At 27.1% G+C, this 21,171-nt stretch overlaps 2 protein-coding genes across 6 annotated transcripts in view; one reads left to right on the top strand and one right to left on the bottom strand.

Annotated features, from left to right (window-relative positions):
- LOC107452084 (LIM and SH3 domain protein Lasp) overlaps positions 1-18,719 on the bottom strand; it is a 32,923-nt gene extending 14,204 nt beyond the window's left edge. For 3 of the 5 annotated variants that reach the window (XM_016068387.3, XM_016068386.3, XM_071179831.1), the window contains exons 1-3: positions 18,362-18,618; positions 13,616-13,710; positions 1,143-1,227 (exon numbers count right to left, since the gene is read on the bottom strand). In XM_016068387.3, coding sequence (XP_015923873.1) covers positions 1,143-1,227; positions 13,616-13,710; positions 18,362-18,433 — 252 coding nt within the window. In that variant the 5' untranslated portion in view covers positions 18,434-18,618. Of the gene's footprint in view, positions 1-1,142; positions 1,228-13,615; positions 13,711-18,361 lie in introns of all 5 variants that reach the window. The other 2 variants (XM_016068385.3, XM_016068389.3) reach the window with 2 other exon arrangements.
- The window catches only part of LOC107452085 (GEL complex subunit OPTI), a 7,005-nt gene continuing 4,407 nt past the window's right edge, over positions 18,574-21,171 (top strand). The window contains exons 1-2 of the mRNA XM_043048656.2: positions 18,574-19,143; positions 19,696-19,799. Of these exons, the coding sequence (XP_042904590.1) occupies positions 19,045-19,143; positions 19,696-19,799 (203 nt within the window). The 5' untranslated portion in view covers positions 18,574-19,044. The remainder of the gene's footprint in view (positions 19,144-19,695; positions 19,800-21,171) is intronic.

Genomic DNA, 21,171 nt, shown 5'->3' with positions numbered 1-21,171 from the left:
ATATATATATACGAAAAAGCTTAACTTCTTGTTTGACTTGCTTCATTTTATAGTTTTACTAATTAATCAATAGTTACTATTCTAAGCTCTGAGGTTCCTTTTAACAAGAGAATGCCAAATGTTTTTCAGTCAGTTTTGGCCTTTTGTATGTACCAGATTTTAATATTCTAACTTTTACGACAGCCAACGCTCCATATAACAATCTCTGTCGTCTAGAAGTTCAGTTTAAGAAACTCGGTAAGGATTAAGAGTCGGAAAGTACAGTACTCGGCAGTACTTAAATCCTATACTCTACTTACTGAAATTTATAACTATAACACAACATCTTTTATGTTAAAAACAAGGGTGTACAAAAATTCATCGATGACTTATTTTTAGGAGTCAGCAAGTTGCGGAATGAAAATTAAGGTAATAGTTTTTTCCCTGTGAAATTACATTAAGATCATTTCTACTTTTAATTTAATATTACTTAAAAATAAGTAACAACAATAAAAAATATCCAGCGCATGATAAATAGGAACTATGATCAGGTGAATATGTCATACAATTTGATATAACAGGAGTATTTAAGAATGTTCTGGTAAAAAGTTTTGCTTAGAAAAAAAAAAAAAATTTTATTTTAAAAAGTAAAAAACTTCAGATAAAAAAAAGAAAATCTTGTAAAATTTTAATAAAATATTAGATTTTTTTAGACATTATGGCGATTGGTCACCAGAGATTTGTTGACTCTTGCTTAAAAGTAATATTTATAATAACCTGTTATAAGTGAAAAATATATTATATCTAATACACTTATATCAAAGATATTTTTTGAAAAATAACATGCATCTAGATAACTAAAAATACCACATTTTTTTTACTTAGAACATAAACCTATTAAAAGGAACTAACATTTTCCAGAAAGTATAATAAAAATTTCCTAACTAGTAAATTATGGTTGATTAATTTATCATTTAAAGATGTATGTATAAAATCAATAATTATTCTATACTCCACTAAAATAAATAATAAAATGCTTCCTGTTTTCAAAACATTCTTAATACGGGAATTTGCTGTATTTACGATAGATTTTTTTAAAAAAAAAAATAAATAATTGACATTTATTATACTTTTTTAATAATATTTTCATTGGAGCTACTTACATTACTTTGCAGTTTTGTGTTTTCGGCTAGCCTTCTAATTTCTGGAGTATCTGCAACTGCAGTGTGTTTGGCTTGAGGACAATGGCTAGAAAACAATTAAAGTTTATAAATATTCTACTTCAAAAATAAATAAACATGGTTGAAATTTGAAAATTAACACCCAAATTATACCAAGTATAAATAGTTTTGCACAATTTCATAGTTTTCTGTGAAATAAATAAATTGCACTTGAAACAGCTTTTTCAAATTTAATTAATTATCAATGGTTCAAAAAAAATGTTTTATTTTAATTAGCGTAAAATTTTTTTTTCAATAGCGTTGTTAGCGTAAATCCCAATTATAAAAAAATTGGTAACTTATTTAGATAACTAAAAATTTGTAACACTCTCCAAAAATTGTAAACCTTTTATAAAAACAAACTTTTAATAGTTTGATTTAAATTTAGATTGTGCAAAACAAAGCTTAAGAACTTAGCTTTAGGTTGCAAAAAAAAATCTCTATTTAAAACAAAATTACTTAACTTTTTGACCAAAAATCCAACTGCTAATAGCATTTATTAAAATTCGAACTTCGAAAAGCCGACACATCCTACTGGAATAAAATACAAAATTATGCAAACACTTATAATTCCTAACTCTGATACGGCAACATGAATTTTAACCTAATCTTCTTTGAGGAAAACACAATTTTTAAAAAATACCTATACAATGTGACAAGACAAGGATATTTTTTAAAAATGAATGGCTGATGGTGGAATGCAAAAATACCATCAATACTTTTCTCTTGCAATATCTTATAGACAAAACACACACTAACTTTTCTTAATGAGGAATTTCAGCTGAACAGAGGATATGGTTCCCTTTTAAGCAATATATATTAAATTGAGCTTTTAATCTTTATAATTTTGAATAAACTTTTCGAAAAACAATGAATTGTGAAGATCTCTCTATTGGTGTGTGGCTTATTAAATTAAGCAGCATATTCAAGCATTCATTTCATAGCTCAAAAACTTATCTTTTCTAATCATCTACAAAAAATAAATAAATTCAAACTTTCGCACCCAGATGCATCCTAAATTTTTCACTTCAGGAGAAGAGTTTTTATTTATTTATTTTTACACTTCAACAATATCATAATGTAGCACAAAGTAGGGGTGAAATAAATCAAACAATAAAATTGCTTATTGTGCAATAATTTATATCAAGTTATTAAAAACAATTGTAAAATGTGTCAATTGTAATTGAAGTTGCTTTTCATATAATGTTATTATCTTTATGCAAAAAATACAGAAGCACAATTGTGAAGAGCATTACAGTTTTTAAATTAACATTTGATGTTATGTTTGTTGTTGCCTTTTCTAACATAAAAAATAATAGCAATAGTAATAATAAATATTTTGTAGGAATATTTAATAAAATCAGAAAAAAATCAAATAAACAGTACCATTAACAATAAAAAACAATTAGAATAAAACACATTTTCAACCAAAAAAATAAAAAACAATTAAAATAAAACGCATTCTCCAAAAAAAAAAAAAAANAAAAAAAAAAAAAAAAAAAAAAAAAAAAAAAAAAAAAAAAAAAAAAAAAAAAAAACGCTTACAGTTGATTTTAATTAAATAACCAATTCATATTTATTACAAATTCCATAGAAATATCAGAAGTTAAAATAGTATTTATTCCTTTCTAAAGATTTCTAATGATCCTAAATTAATACTTATAACTTCCATTTCATACATTATTTTGTACAAATATACAGAGATTTTGGATTTTCACAGAAATAGTAAAATACACTAGGAAAGTTCAATATTTCAAAGAAGTTTATGTAAATATAAATCTCTATTTTAAAATTATTTTAAATACAGATTTCAAGCAAAAATAAATTTACTGTTAGATGTACATTATTATTTGGGAACTTGTTAGATGAACAACTATCAATAATTACTGCATAGGAAAATTCAGTTTCTTTTTTAAGAATTCCCGTCTAGGAGGATTGCCAATAAAATAGAGGTCAAAAACAAAAGATGAAAAAGCATATGATTTCGGAAGTCGATAAATTGATTAAAAAATAAAAAACAATAGGATATCCCTAGCCAAATAACTAAACCTTAGATAGAATTAAAGATATTAGTATGTTCAAAAAATGAATAGAAGTTGAAAGATCAAAACTAATAATTAATATTCATAAATGCATATTATACTGATATAAATTTATAGTTAGAAATTGAATATATGTTGCATAAACATTCTAATAAGTTTGAAACTTAATTTTAAATTGTACGTTTACACCCCAGTTCTCAAAGAAAAATAAAAGTATAAGATTTTTAACTGAAAAACTGATTTTTTTTTTTTTGTAAACTAACTAAACAGTTGCTTCCTTATTCTAAATTCTGGCTTAAAACAACTGGCAGATCTGTTGGACGAAAAAAAGCTTATTTATCAATAAAAACGTCTTCTTTTGCAATAAAATTTTAAGTGAAAAAGTTTTACAATTCTGTTCAAAATGTTTTTAATTGGCATTATTAATTGAGGAGATATAGCTTGAAAAAAAAAATATAAATAAAAATTTAGTCGGCTTCGTCACGAATTGAAATATGTCCAATAAAAAAAAGTATGCTTATTCAAATAAAAGAAATTTATACTTAATTTGTACAAGTTAATTAACATGCTTTGCAAAATATGAAAATTGTAACTTAGTGCATGACAATCCAATAATTAGGTAAAAATGACTACAAGGTGATAGATCTTTTTTCTGTGGAGTAAAATAAAACGGATTCTTTTGCAATAAAATTATAAGTGAAAAAGTTTTAAGATTCTGTTCAAAATGTTTTTAATTGGCATTATTAATTGAGGAGATATAGCTTGAAAAAAAAACACATAAATAAAAATAGGGTCATCTTTGTCACAAATTGACATGTCCATTAAAAAAAAGTATGCTTATTCAAATAAAGGTAATTTATACTTAATTTGTACAAGTTAATTAACATGTTTTCCAAAATGTGAAAATTGTAACTTAGTGCATGACAATCCGATAATTAGGTAAAAATTACTCAGGGTGATAGTTCTTTTTTCTGTGGAGTAGCTTTTAAAAGAATGTCGTAAATTGTTCTAAACATTATCACAAGTTTTCATAATTGATTTCTTTTAAATGAAAGATTTTATTTTTTCAAAAGCGATTGATTCTTAAAAATTAAAATAGTAATTTATTTTAAAATCATTTTCTCAATTTCATTGCAGTTTTAACTCATTTTTATTGAATTCCAGAATGCAATCCGGTAATCATGTGTTCAAATAAAATATACATGAAGCAAGAGATTAAACAGAAAACATCAAATAAAAATGAGCACCCAGTTCATTCTTTTTTTTAAAGTAAAGCTTCTGTTTTTATCTTTCTCTTCTTTCCCTGAAAATAATTATGCACCTTTTTTTTCGATGAAAATATTCGTATAAATCGTTAAAATCAATGTATATCTAAGGAGCATCATATCTTATGAAACTTATATAGTCAAGTTATAAGTCAGTATTGTATTAGAGATAACGAATGATATCATTTAAAAAACTTAATAAGGTTAAATGTTTACACAGCCTGTGTGTAGTACCTATCAAATTACTTAAACAATTGTGCCAATCATATTTCAAAGTAAGGATTTTTTTTTTCTTTCTTTTTTTTATATAATCTGAGAGAATGCATATTGAAAATAATGTCAGCGCACGAAAAGGTCACTTCGACAAGAGATGATCACGCATATCTGTGTTTTGTTTTATTTGGCCTTCAGTATCCTACACACGTTGTCTACGAAATACTTTCAATTGTTGAATATTTTCAAGGGAGTGGTCGTAGTCGGAAATGCTTTTCCCTGGATAGAAAGGTAATTGTGCGTAAATAATTAAACACTGATAGACTTTTTGAGTAAAGTGTTTTTAGTTCTCACTCATCAACTCTCCCCAATGCTTTGGCAAGATTTTTTTTAAAATTAAAACTTCCCTCTTATAAAGCGAGTGTCTTACAATGTTTTATAACTGACGTCAAACAGCCGGCCCAATTCTGAGTTTTCGATTATCCATGTTAACTACGTGGCCTTATAATTTTTGAACCCAACCCAGAAGACAAGAGAACTCCTGGATTAAGCACGGGGGACCAACAATCTTTCTTGAAGGACTTTTTAATGGAACTAACCCTTTAGTCACAATTAGAAGACATTTTCGTCACATTTAGAGGAAAACCACGCCCGGTTAGCCTCACGGCATGGGGATTCGAACGCCTGATCTGTCTACCATTGAGGATATTTTACGTTAGCACTGTGGTCAGTGCGAGAAGTGAGCAGAGTTCGTATCCATCTGCCGTCGCTAGGATTCGAACCTCATAGGGAGGTGAATACACTATCCCCTGGTATCTCCTCCATAACAATAAAAATTAGCAAATCATAAAAAATTGCTTTATGTTAAGATGCTTATGATCTTATGATTATGATTTTTAAATATCTGAATGGCCTTTAAATAATCCGGGGCACGGAAATCAGGGAATTAGAAATTAAGAAATCGGAGGGGGGGGGGGCAAGCACAGAATTATCGGGGTCCTCAATGGCCATAACCTTGAACCAAATGTACATCGTGTTTGTATACAAAATGCATTTGAATCATAGATTCATAACATAGGAAAACTAGGTATAAAAGTAATTTCAACTTATTTACAGTTTTTCATAATCCTACACGACAATCTTCCATTAATTTATAACCCTAGAAGACAATTCTTAAGAAGTAAAAAACCCGCCATGCACGAAGAAAAAAATTATTATAGAAAATATATTATCGTATTCTACATTTTATTCAAGGAAATTTCCCAGAAACAATCACAATTATCATTAACAAGCTAATAAAATTAGTTTCTTAATTATTCTCGAATTACTCTTAAAATTGAATAAAAGCAGAAATTACATTTTAACTTGAATATTGTATACGTTGATGCCATATTTCGCCAGAAATATGTTAAGAGCTGCTGTTATTTTATACAAACAAAAGGGTTAATCACCCATTTTTAAGTATGTTAAAAAAAGAAGCAACATTTTCGATGTTAAAGAGGATGCTAAGCTTTTATGTAACTTAAAACCAAAGACATTTTTTTTCCTTTTTTTTTCTTCAAGAAACGACGGTTCCAAGTAGGGTGGTCGTCGTTGATGGGATAACCCCATGACGTCAAAAAAAAGGAACTTGTAGGCAGTGTGAGTGTGCAGAAAGATGAAAGTTATGGAGGCTGTTAAAAGTCAGAGGTTTGAGTCACAAGTTCGAATAGAAAAAGTAAACAAAAGTGCAAGCAAAGTCATGAAGGGAAATTTCAGATGAGACGAGGAGCGTTTGATGATAGACAGAACTTCGAATTTCGGATAAATATGATTGCGGTAGCGTGTTGCTTGTATTTAGTTAGTTGGATCATCCAACTTGGATGTCACTATATTGGACTTAAAGACCAGGAAATAAACGATTTCACTTGTCCGTACAAATTTTCACTCGTAATTTTACATATTCCCTTCAGATTTAGGAAAGAAAAATAATATACTCATATAAAATACTTTTTCTTTTCAAAAACAATATTTATATTTTTGTAAACTAATTAAAAGATGTAAATAAGTTAATATATGAAACGAAATTTTGTCATTATGTCTTAATAAACAGAATTTGAAGCAGATTTATTTATGTGGAGCGTTATATTAAATACTAAAAGTAAATAACTATTTGAGTGAAATTGGAAAAAAAATAATACAAAAATACAGGTATTGCAAAATATTCAAAATGATGACGAGACCTAAAAGCACGCAGATCAAAGATTTCGTGACAGAAACGCAGACTAATAAATAAATAAATAAGAAAGAAGATCTCTTAATACTCGATTGACGGTAATTGGATGCTGGTTGTTGATTATTATTCAATATTGGTCACAGTCAAATTTTAATGGACAACCTTTAATTTCGAGCAATATTTATAAGATGATAGCGTATCCCACAAAAAATTAAAATATGTGGAAATAAAATGATTTTTTAATAAACTAATCGAATAAAATAGTTCATCACTAAAAACCAAATTTTGCAATCACGCCGAATATTGTTTAATAAAAAATAATTTATTTTTTTAAAGTCAGTTTTTTATAAATGATTTGTTTTTAAACTACATTTTATTTTATACATTTGTAAGTCTTCCCAATCATTTCTATCAATGAAAAATAAGTAAATAAATATTATCTCTAAGTAATATGTTGAATAATAGCTTACCAGGAAGTTAAAAACTTTCAAAACGCGTTAAGGTTACAACACCGATTCTTCCTTTTGATCTGATTATTGTTAAACTTTATGCAATTATATGAAGTCACTAAACAATTAAATAATTCACGCATGAGATAACATGGGAGGATTAAAATTAATTTTTAAATCCTTACACAACTAGCTTAATCCTGTTACATCTTATGAAAAGAAACACGTCAGTTTAAATGTTAACCAAAAAGGAAAAACGATTTTTTAGAATGAAACTGCTTTTAAAATCGTCATATCGAAAATTGTATACCCCTCCAAAAATTTATAATAAAAAAACTACATTATCTTGCAAATGATTTTAAATCAATAATTTTAAGTAATTTTCGGCCTGAAAACTATATTTTTCGAGTCTGCCACATAGACTAACGTAAGGGCAAAAAGAAGTTCCATATTGTGATAAAAGAACAAATAATTCTTTTCCTGGATCAAAAGACACAGGTAGAATACGTTGTTTCTCAGCTCACACAGTATCACTTTGACATGCCTATGAATTAAAATTTACTACTCTACGATGCTTTCCCCCATTAGCGTCACAATAGAAGGAAATGTGACTCAGATAGTTGATGACGACATTGACATTAATAATAATAACGCTAGATCGAATTTCTTAAGTATTTTACTCAGATTTGGCAAGGTTTAGGTCAGAGTGGATTAATCCACGGTTTAAATCATCCTGTCTAAAACCCCTTTGTCTAAAACTGTCTAAAACCTATTCACTCAAATTATGTCACAATTTTAAAAAAATATATATTGTGAAAGATAATAAGTTAATTTTTGAACAAGAAACAAAATGAAGACAAGTTTTGTTTTCATTAAAAAAGTTTATTATTATGCTTAATATTGCATTATTTATCCTTATGCATAAAAATAATTTATTAGTATTAAAAGCGTATTTATTCATATTTAAGGGATAAGGTATTCACTTTCGTTGTTCAATGAATTGTGAAGCTTCAAAAGTAAAATCTTTTCCTATCATATTATATTTTCCTTTAATAAGTTAAAGCAAATTGTATAAAAGGTATCAAATATTTATTAATATATGTAATTATTATGTGTACAATGGTTAAACATATGAAACTTTTATCTTTTACCAATGTTTAAGGTTTTGAATACTTTAAGACAGAAAAACACAAGTGTCCGTCCTGTCCAAAACCAGCTTCCATTTAATAAAGTAACAAAACTCTAATAACTATTCTTACTCTAATACAAAATTTGAGAATTTAGATGATTGCTATACTCTTCGCATTAAATTCGATAGCTGAGACTCTTTCTATACTATTTATTATTTTACCATAATAAATATTAGAAGTCTGCAAACTCTGCACCAGTCTACTTTTCTCTGCACCTTTCGAATCTCAAAAATATCATATGCGGGTGGGTCGCGAGCAACAGTTTGCCGATCTCTGACAATATCAATACATCGAAATAGCACCGTCCCGAACATTAAGTTCTAGCAGTGGCAAGAAAGTCTATAAAACCAGGACGGACTTTCAACATATTTTTTCAAACTCAAATTATATCAGAGGGAAGGGGACGCAAAAGCTGATATTTCAACATGAAGTGTGATAATCAAACCGACTGAGACGTAGTGGTTCGAGGGATAGATGCTCGAATCCCAATGAGGTGACCCAGGTTAAAATCGAGCAATGGAAGGTCGATATGAATTATATTCCGGCTCGCAACGATCGAAGTGCTGACGCAATATATCTTCAGTAATCTAAGGATCATAGGTTAGAATCCCTTGCCGAAGGGCTAATCGTAGGAGGTTTTCCTACTGCTTGTAACGCAAACGCAGTTCTATTAAAAAGTCCTCAACGAAATCTGGTTAGTCTTAATGCTTGATCCAAGAGTCTCCTTATCTTCTGGACTGGGTTCAAAGTTACAAGGCTATGGAGCTGAACATTTATCGTAGTAAACCAAAAAATGGACAGTCTATTTAAAGCACAAAATAAAATCAAACCGATTTACTGGATATTTTAAAATTTCTTTTTATCAATCATTAAATATGTGTGTATAAAAATAAATGAAAATGCAAGACTAAAAATGAAGAACAGATCGGACATGCGATTCACTAGCGTTTGTATAAGAAAATGTTAGCAGACACATGAGCAACAAGCGGTGGAATCTATTCTAGTAACACCGTGATTAATGGCAAGATAGATAAGAGACTTCACATTTTAACTTTTCATAGCTTATTCACATGTTCCTTTTTGAACAATTTGAATTAAGTTTTTTAACACTCTCCTAGGGAGTTTTTTTTTTTTTTTTTTTTTTTTTTTTTTTTTTTTTTTTTTTTTAACGAATAGTCAAATATTTTTTTCCGACAGCAAGTAATTTTCTCAAGTTAATGAAAAGTTCCCTCGAACTGTGTTCGATTATCTGCTGTTAAGTATATAGTGATTGAAAAACCCATAACTTTTTATTATATGTAGTAACAGAAGTAATTAACCGTATCAAAGAAAACTGATTAATTTTTCATAATAGCTAATTCAAATAAACTTGACTTTAAAAATCTAACTTGAGTAGGTCATAAAGCTTTGCAAAGAATAGTAATATAATCAAAACGCAAATACATAATATTAGTGAGATTTTTGAGATTGTGAAGAGGCACTAATTTAGGTGAAAACTCAGAAACTTTTGACTTCAAGCAACTTTCAAGGCTTTCACCACCAAGCGTACTTAACTTGTTCTTAAGCAATGTTCCTGATTGAAAATATTGTTCACACTAGTGTTCGAGCGATTTTTAAATTGTCTTTTGTTAAGTCAAGATTGCAGCTAATGACAAATTTACTTTCTTTACACCCTACAACCCTTACTGCAATTTAAAATGCGTTGCTTGAAAATAAAGTTTGGTACAAATTTAGAAAAACAAACTAAAAGATTTTAAAACGATGGGAAAGCATGTGATGGTATGGTATGCCATAGCATACACACATGATGATCCCTAATGCTGATCCATGGTGCCATGCCAACTAGGGATGTCACGAATATTCGGCCTAATGTTTGGCCGATTATTTCAAAATATTATTTGGAAAATATTGTTAATAATATACCAAAGTAATATTTTGAAAACTATTTTTCAACTAAATTTTTACAGGGAGAAATTTTAACCCCTTAACGATCGGTTAATTTTCAAGAAAACGGTCATAAAAGTACCTATTTTTTGGCTTTGGTATTTGATTATTGCTCACATCTAGTTTAAAATAAACTAACTATCTACAATTACCTTAAAAATATCCTGGTACTGCCATCTGGTGTGTAAAATAAAAAATACAAATTTCCCGGGCAAAATAAATGAATTAGCTTTATTCTTATTGGCGCGTTACTACTGAACACTCCAGCCCGTCAATAACACGGGAGCGAGAAATAGAGAGAGAAACCTCACCCCGCCATTTTCACGGTAGCAAGAAGGGGTTAATAGATTTAATAAAAAGTAATCTGAAATCATATATTTTACTATGCGTTATTAGAAATAGTTTTTACACATATTTTTTAAGTTCTAAAACTTGTTAATTACTGTTCCGCAAGACAAGAGGAAAAGAGAAATTTGAAGAATTGAAACTAGATTTCTTTATGCAGAATCATTAGTTTTTTAATGCTGGCTTTTTTCTTTTATATTCAGGCAAGTCAATAACTTTGCTTTTTCAACACTTTATATTTTAAAAGTTGAGAATTCTTTTTCATTTTCCTGTCTTAACTAAAGCGAGGCATGCTAACAGAGTGTTTTGAATAGACTTTATTCTTTTATTGACACTTTTTTCTTGTATGATAAAACAGATAACTAGTAACATAGAATACAGTGATTATCAACATTTAAGCTATATTTCAGAACCAACAACGTTTCTCTAATGATCTTTATTATTAACTTTTCTTTTTATCAGCGTTTTTATAAAGACAATTTTTTAAAGAGTGTTTCTAATGAATGCTATATTTTTATGGTCACTTTTTTCTAAAAATATGGCAATGTGAAAATGTTAAATTAAGATTTTTAGACGTTAATATCTATCATTGAAAAATTAAAACCGACTTTTGTTTTGATTTCTATCTAGCTTTTTCTTTTTCAAAAAAATTATCCTTTTATTATGACGCGGCAATTAATAGGATCTCTATTAGACTAATTTTCAATTTTTTCTTGAAAATAAGGTAATTGGAAAACTGAAATGTTTAGCTTTAAAATTTTCTTTAAAAAATTAGATCACCTTTTATTTTTTCTGTTTTTATTTTGTACGTGATCTTTGTTTTTATAGGCGCTTTTATGACAGCGCTACATTTTTAAAAGCGTTTCTGATAGACATTATCTCTTTCAATGCTTTATGAATATTTTTTTTCTTCTCGAAAATATTAGTTATAGCATTAAAGTTTTGTTTTAAAAATTAAGAGGTTATTTTTTTTCTATTTCCTTTCAAAAAAAAAAAAAAAAAAAAAACTAATGCTTTAGTTTTAAAACTTTAATACTTTAGAGCCATAATAAAATTAAGAATCGTGATAAGACAATGTATATATATTTTGACACTCATTCTCATAATTTATTTAATTTACTGAAATATTTTGCTTTTTAAATTTTTTTTTTCAACTTGATTTTTTTTACTTTAGTATGTAAATGTTCATAATTAGGTTCAATTTTTGTTAAACATTCAAGTTTAAACAGCATCGTATTGAAATACATATATATTTTTATTTTGCAGTCTGTACAAATTATAGATGCTTGAAACCTTAATATATATTTTTTTCTGACAAGAATGGTAAATGTTTAAGATAGTTGATATAAAATTGGCATTTTAGCCAACTTTACACCAATTATCTTAATGTACCAAAAATTATTAATTAATGATATAATAAAACATTTTGAATTTAATAAAGGATAGAATGTTTTAATGAATTACTAATTTCAACCATCTACTAGTTTTCTTTTCTCTCGAGGCCTTTATCTTGAAATTTTTTTTTAAGTTCCTGATTTTTCTATGCTTGGGAACTAACACTGGGGGTTCCGCGTTCGGCTGACCACCTGACCGGAACATATGCTCCTGCACCCCAGAGCCCAAAGGTCAAGAAAACTGAGATGGGCACAGTCGGCCTTGGCCCTCTTAATGGGCTGTCGCGCCACTGAGTTAGTTAGTTAGTTAGATTTTTCTATAATTTAAATTGCATTTATTGTTTCTCTATAGTAATCATACAAGGAAATCTGAATCTACTACTCTGTTCGGTAAAAGTTTACAATCTTTTTCCAATCTGTACAAATGCAATTTAAAATGACATTCAAATTACCGAAAAATTCCAATCGCGATTTGTATTCACAGTATTTAAAATCACACATCCCATTTTGTAATTACATGATTTAAGATTGTACATCGTGTTGCATATTTTCACAACTTTATATAAAACAGTGTAATTCCTATTCATGTGGTTCAAAAATTATACATCAAAACTTGAATTCACAAGATTTAAAAATCAAACACCGAATATTCAAGCGATTTTATAATCAGGCAACAAGACTTGTACCCAAGTGATTTTAAAAACAAACACCAACATACGAATTCAAGCATTTTTAATTAAATATCAAGATGTGATATCTTTTAAATTAAATATTGCGGTTTTAAAATCACACATTGAGATTCCTATTTACCTAATAAAAATAAATAAAAGTTCTATTAAAATTATAATTTTATTTTAAAACGTTGATATATAAACGTTGATATATGAAACGTTCATTCTATGGATATATGCATTCTACATACTTTTTCTACCTCATTTTTCAATTATTGAAAAAGTGTTTTTCACATAACACTCTTGGATTTCTATTTTAGTCTTAGTTAGAGACGGCAACAAAAGTGTTGAAACTAGTTACAAGAGTTGATTGCTTGCAGAAAGTTTTTAAATTGAGATTTGGTTTTCACAGAAGATCTTTTTGTTTATCTAAGTCTGTTTGCTGGCAGCTTAACATTTTACATTTTAAATCAATTTTGTTTCTTCTAATTGCCACCTGGCAAGTTGGGAAAATGGGTATTGATTTTTGAGTGCTCGAAACATGTAGACTGTTATTTCCAATTTGTACATTTTCCAATCAAATAGGTACAAGAAAAGTTTGCAGATACATTTGTCCAAACATTTTAAATGTTCCAAAATATTTTAAAAATGCCAAAAAATAATAATAATAAAAACTTGAGTAACTTACGCATTACAATATGGCTGCTTATTATAGCCTTTATAAGTTTTCATATTCAGTGTCATACCACATTCTTGGCATTTAAAACATTGCTTGTGCCATAACTGTAAAAAAAACAATAAATCAAAAATAGGTAATACATAATAATATAAGTTTGTTAGAATGCAAATTGTACCACAGTAAATCATCTTTCTATCCGCAGAACTGACTTTACTAAATTTTGTTCCTTCTCTGTCAATTAAAATGATATATCAACTTTAAATTAATAAATTTTAATTTTGTTTTATTTTATTTTTTTGGCGTGTTATTGACAATACAAAAAGGACAGACTTTTGGAGGCATTAAATTGCGTTATTTGACAAACTGGAAGAATCTGGCTGAAGTGGAAGAAACTAAAAATTAACAAGATTATTATAACAATTAATATCAAAAGATACTGCTTAAATTTAAATAGTACACCCTACCTCAATCAGCAAATAGCACCATAAAGTTAAAAGTTTTTCGTATCTACCTTTTTTTTTTTAAAAAAAAAATAACTAGTTTCAATTTTTTTAGTTTCATGCAAAATTTCAAATCTAAGAGTCAGTTTGAATATTTATTCTTTACACCATTTGACAATAAAAATTAGTATTCTATTTATAATTGTGAATTCAATATATGCACTTTAATATTCTACATATTTGTAGCAGACAGAATAGTACGTTTAATATATGATTTGTTAATTAAGTGAAGTAGTATTAATGAAATAAGATTAAGAGTTTTTAAAAATTCTTTATAGAATTATAAAATTAGGTTTTACTACACTCTTTTACATAAAATAATAAAGGACAATAATTATTTTAATTTCTTAAGAAATTCATCCTTTTTTTGTTATGATAGATGCTTTTTAGTTAGTTTTACTTATTTAAAATTGATCCCACTTCTTAAATAGCTGGGAAATAAATACTTTCCTTAAAACTAAATTGCAACTATCAACTGTCTAAAAATCATTTTAATATTTGATATTTCTTTTTGAGAGAGTTTCCTCAATTTCTTCCAGCTGAGTTGGAAAAAACTTTCCATCCTTGGCTGCTCATAAAGAAATTATTTAAAATGCAAATTACAAGTAACAAAATTTTTTTTAAAAAAATATACAAATTTGTTGTTTTAATGATATATAGAGGTAATTTATCATGGCTAATTTAAATTAAATTTTTAAGTTATTTTCTAATAATTGAGACTATTATTATTACTTGTTATTTTTAATTTAAACAATCGAAAAATTAAATTTTTAGCTGAATAAAAGTTTTCAATCTTAGAAGAATATTTTAAAACTGAAGGAATGAGTGCCTGTTCACTCTCGTAATTGCCCATGATTGCTACAAAATGACTTTTTATCTTTCATTTTTTCCTTCAAAAGTTGAGATCATTCACTTAAAACTATACATAGTTAAAAGAATGTTTTTGAAAAGAAAATGCTCCCCACTTCCAAAATATTTCCCTTATAATTCTATTAAGATCTGTTTATGAACATATTTTACTCTATCAAAAAAATTAAAAATAAAGCTTTAGTGTTAAAACAAATTTGGTGAGTAGTTCAGCCTTGTTTGATAATTAAATTGCCTCTGGGAGGTATAAGAACTAAAATTGAGAAACAGCACTGAATTAGAGTAAAGTCATGAATCACATATTTGCAAATATAGCAAAGAGGGTATTATGTTTAAAAAAGATGCTCGTGAGCAAGATAAATTTGTCGATATTTCTGAAAGTAGAATAAGTCTAATTGAAAAGTGGTATAAGTACAAAGTTTTTTAGAGTTAGCTTTAGAATGAATTAAAAAATAATGGCAAGATTAATCAATTTGGGTGATGTTTTTAATGTTATAAATTGATCCAACATTAAAATCCAATAAATATTATAATTGTACAAAAAATTAAATAAAGAACTTTTTAGTTCGTAAAAGACATATCGCATTTTCAAAAATAATCAATTTAAACAAAACAAAAAAAAAATTTTTTTTTAATAGGTTAGTGCTTAATACAATAGATAATTTTTGACGTTATTCTTCCTAAGCACTTGAAGAAGGGCGGTTAGTCCTGCATGTCCTTTGATCTTTATAAATGACCTCCCTCCATTGTCCTTTTTGTAAACATAAGCTGCCCTCCCTTAAAAACACAGCCTTTTTATTTATATTCCATTTTTTTAAAAATTAGTTCACTGCGTAAATAATAATTAAACATTGGTAAATTATCCGTGTTTATAGGTTTAATTCTGATTACTATTACAAATATTTACTTTTATGATTATTCTCAACTTGTTCAATTGTTATAAGTATCTCTTTTTTCATGATGGGGGTATAAAATTTTTAAAATAGTTTTACATTCTAAAATTATTTCTTTAATAATAATTTTTTTTTTTTTTTTTTTTAAAAGCAACTTAAAATTTTTATTCTATTTTTTATAATTTTCAGTTTAAATAAGATAAAAATCTTTCAAGTTGTTTATCAATTAATAATTTAGTATAATTTTTTTAAAAATATTTATGCCCAGAGATTGTCTACTAGCACACCTTTAATTATGTCTATAAATTAAAAAAATTTTTTTTACACTGATAATGAAAGAGAAATATTTTTTTGAAATATATACACATAAAATAGTATAAGTGGGTAATTTAAAAATTGTTGAGAATCAAATTCAATTATTACAAAATATTACCAATTTTGGTAAATTTTTACAGAGTTGTATGACTACCCTTTCAAAACTTATAGGGCCTTTTTCTGAAAGGCAGCACCTTTTTTTTATTCCTAGGGAGAACTCTGAAGTATAATTTATGAAAAAGTGGGTTAGATAAAAAACAACACAATGGTAATATCTAATGTCCCTAAATCAAGTATAATCAAATTAAAAAAGATTTTAAATGCGAATTTCAGCAACGCAGATATGCATAATAAACAAAAACATTGTTTGTAGAAATTTAACAACCATTGTAAAAAATTTTATAGTATAACCCATAATAATAAAAATGAAAAAAAAAGGTAACTTTAATTTAAGGTATGCAAAAAAAAGAAAAAAAGACAAGCTTAAAATAAGGAAAATCAATAACCAGTTTTATATCTTCAAAAAACTGCTAAATTTAAAGAAATATCACGGGTCTGTCAAGGTCAAATTTACTACCGCTTAGCAGTACCTTTACAAATTCAACTTTAGGAAAACACAAAATACAATTTCTTAAAATTTTATTTTTGTATACCGTACGAAACGATAAATACAAATTTTTGTGCTGATTTTCTAATATAATTTTTACAAATTATGTCTAAATTTTAACGAAATGGGAACCTCTCCAAAAAAACCTAGACAGATCCCTGAATATATACTGGCTTGTTTTGTATAATAATCAATATAGAATTATGATAAAATGTAAACACTATTAAAAAAAATCGGTGCTTTTAGAACAAATTTTGTCAAAATTAGGGAGCAATAAAAAAGGGTGAAACTAATCACAAGAGTAAAAAAATTTTAGAAATTTAACATTTTATAATTGCAAAAATTTTTTAATTTTATCTAAGTCTGCCAAAATGATTTTAAAGATCTCTGCAGACATTTTTATTGCTTGTTTGCAATCCTTGTAGGAATTCTCACGGTGCTCATATCCATATTATATTTTATTACATCCAGTATACACTAATATAATATATATATCAGATAATTTGAATTGAATTGTCAGTAATGGCTGGAAAAATCGATTATACTTTTAAATAAATATTAAATTTTTGTTAAAAAAATATTTCATCTTTGGTCATATTTCATAAATTAGATGTTTCTTTTGTTTCTGTAATTACTTCTATTGAGAAAATAGTGAAAAAATATTTTGTTGAGAAATCTCTTCGCAATCATTTTTAAAAACAAAGATTGTTTATCTAGAGAACAGCTTGTTAGACGCAAATAAAATCTAATTGGTTTTGAAAATAATTGTAAATCCTTAATATTATAATGTTGATAGTGGAATAAAAATTAACTGTGTGAAAATGAGTAATGGAAATGAATCTTGATCATTCTCACACATTTCATTAGCACTAAATATCTGAAATAATAATTATAAATACTTTTTAGAGCTTATCTTCTAAAACAAATAACATATCTGGTTAAACAATGAAGGATAAAGTAAAGCTCCTGGAGTATCTCTTAGATTATAATGTTTAGATAAGATTAACAGTAAACAAGATAAGCTGGTGACTACTTTAATACCAATTATCTGAAGTGACAGTTATTGTGAAATATAATTAATTATTTATTAAATAGTTCATGCTTTTAAAATTTGACGCACCTCAAAAAGAAAATCGAACTTATTAACATTTCATTACTTTGTTGAAGAGCTCTATAATCATGGGTATAATTGATATTTTCAAACATAAATCTAAATAATTTTAAATTCAACATAATTGTCACATATAAGCAGCATGACACTTACAATATGGCTATATTAGTTATTTTAAATATTTCTATTCAAAATTTGGATTAAATGAAATACTTTCCAATTCAAAATCTATCACTGCAGAATTGGAAAGAATTTTATGAACCTTAAAATTGTAGTTTAACAGGAGACTTCTCAAATAAGGTCAATTATAGTATTGAAAAATACGAATGCTTTTAAGAGTTATGTCAAAACATGTCCTTACAAGGTTAACATGCATTCACTGAATATTTAAAATATAGGACAAATAATCAAGTTTTCTAAGAACTAGGTAAATCAGCTAAGCCTAAATAACTTATTTATTACCTTATCTAAACACTTTAATTCTTCTAGTGGATAAACAGTTTTTTCACAACGCGAACATCTTTTAGAACTCATCGTTCACCATAAAATTTAATAATGAACACAAAACAGCACAAATATTTTCACCAGCATCCACAACACATGAATAAAAACAAGCCAATAATCCGATCCTGTTGAAGCGAAAGGTGGAGGAAAGGGATGTGGGTAGGGGAGAAACAGAACGGAGTAGCTGTCTGCAAATTTTTAGGACGCCGCATGACACCGCCCATTTTTGTTTTTGTTTCATATTAATTTAGTTTAAAAACTTTTTTCATATTAAACAATTATTGTCGCAAATTGATGGAAAAGATTTATTTTCTCCATAAATCGAAAATTATCAGGCTATCATTATTTCCTTTCTTACAATAGGAAGATCAAATGGATATTTATTAATGAAGTTATGCATTAAAAATTTAAAATTTATCACTTTAATCCTCAGTTATCAGCTTAGAAATTATTCTTTTAATTAAAAAAGCAAATTAATTATCAATACATGCTGATGAGTTTTGTAACTGTGACTGTTTTGGCATAAATTTAACAACAAATAAAAAAAAGAAAAGAAAATGAGAACAAATCCAGTTATAATCGCAGCGTGGAATTGAGGATGTGTGAATGTGTTATTATGTTAAATTAAATAACTGATCATTATGCAAAAGAAAAAATCTGAAAGAAATGGCAATATTAAAAATGTTTTGCCCTCCGTGTGGGTTCGGACTTTTACCCCTTGCTCTAAATGGCCTGATAAAGTAAGTGTTGGTAAAAAAATTTAATGTGATAATTTAATTATGATTAGGCAAAGTTGCCTTGGATTTCTGAATTTATTTTTTACGTTTCATTGCATTTTGTTCATTGCTCAATTTATTTAATAATGTATGTTACTCGATTTCGCTGAATTGCTTGTTTATTTATTTTCAAATTTACAATTACTATTTAATCTTATTTTGAATTATTCTTACTAAATTAATATGATTTTTGAGTCTTTACACTTTGCTTTCCTTTTCCACGTCTTATAACGTAACTTTCCACGTATATATTTCCTTTTCCACGTCTTCTTTACTGTTAATGTCTTTTAGCATCATAAAAATTTTTGTTGTAAAATTGATTATTGAGTTGAATTTTAATAAGAAGTTATTAATCGCTATTATAAAATGATCTAATAAAAATTTATTTGTGAAAAAAATTAAGATTTGTTAAATTATCAATTCTGAATTTCTTAGTACCTAATTTATGCTTTGTAGTTATAGTATTCATTTATGTAATTTGTTTTTAAAAATATCCTTTTTTTAAAATCTTTTTAGGAAGAATTCTTAGATGTAATTTATTGGACTCGACAAATCATAGGTGTATTGTTAGGTCTTGTATGGGGATTAATTCCTTTAAAAGGTTTTATAGGATTAGCTCTGTAAGTATTTTAATCTTATTATCGTCTTTGATATCAGAGTAACTGATAGCACCAACTTTAATTGTCTACTGAAACTACTGGTTGTTGTCCATAGAATAAATTTAAAGATTATATATTGGTTTCCTAGGTGGTGGCAGTGTGTGTTACCTTTTGAGTTTGTTTTATTCTGCAATGTTTTAATTTTTCTCCTGTGAAATTGTCAAAGCTTAATGGTTATTTTAATGTAGCATTGAAGAGATTTTTCCTCTTTTTAGCGGATTTCGCATTTTTAGCTTTTGTCTCTCAAGTTGCAGCCTTTCGCTAGAAGTTTCGTGTTTTTTTATAAATATTTTGCTTTTTCTGAAAATTCAGTGGTTGAAATAAAATAATTATATTTATTTCTGATTTTCAATTCTTATTCACAAAATTTTAATATCAAACAGCAATTTTCGATTTAAAAGTTGCGTATTGTGGTTCTTGTTCATGAGATTTAAATATCGTACACTGTGATTCTTATTTACAGGATTTAAAGATCCAATATCGAGATTTGTATTTACAAGTTTTTAAAATCGCAATTTTATTATTAAGTGTTGATTTTCATATTTGCCTTATTTAAAAGTTTCGCATTGCGATTTGTATTTACAAGATTTAAAAATCCAATATCGCGATTTGTATTTACACATTTTTAAAACAATATGCAGTGATTCGTATTCACACTGTTTATAATCCCATGTCGTGATTCGTTTATGTGGTTGTAATATCAAACATTGATTTTCGTATTTATACATCATTTAAAAATTAGACATTGAGATTCGTATTTTCAATTTAAAAAATGTAATATCAAACATTGATTTTCGTATTTATACATCATTTAAAAATTAGACATTGAGATTCGTATTTTCAATTTAAAAAATGTAATATCAAACATTGATTTTCGTATTTATACATCATTTAAAAATTAGACATTGAGATTCGTATTTTCAATTTAAAAATTACGCATCATGATTTTTATTTTCGTATTTTTTAAATTCGATATGGATAGGTGGTTTAATGTAAACAATAACAAGCGTCCTTAAACCGGAAGAAATTTAGAAAATTTCCGGTGTATCCGTCCGCTTATGTTATGATTACGAGGAGATGTGTGAACAAGCCTTATATTCTATGCAGTTTTGTTATTGCAATTTGGGTTCAAATCTAAACATAATTGTACCATTCATAAGAGCTTTCAGAAATGTATTGATTCTCAGAGGTCCTAAGGCCAAAAAAAATTTTGGAAAGTTAATATTTCATTGTGAATAATTCTTAAGGTTTGCCATGTTTTGTATTTTATCCCTTATTTGGCTACATTTGAATAAAATGTCGCCAAAAATATCTTTAAAAATATCTTTTTAAG

This window comes from Parasteatoda tepidariorum, chromosome 4 (assembly GCF_043381705.1).
Source record: "Parasteatoda tepidariorum isolate YZ-2023 chromosome 4, CAS_Ptep_4.0, whole genome shotgun sequence".
Lineage (NCBI taxonomy): Eukaryota > Metazoa > Arthropoda > Arachnida > Araneae > Theridiidae > Parasteatoda > Parasteatoda tepidariorum.
Note: the sequence above shows the minus strand (reverse complement) of the source record. Positions and strands in the feature narration are given on the sequence as shown.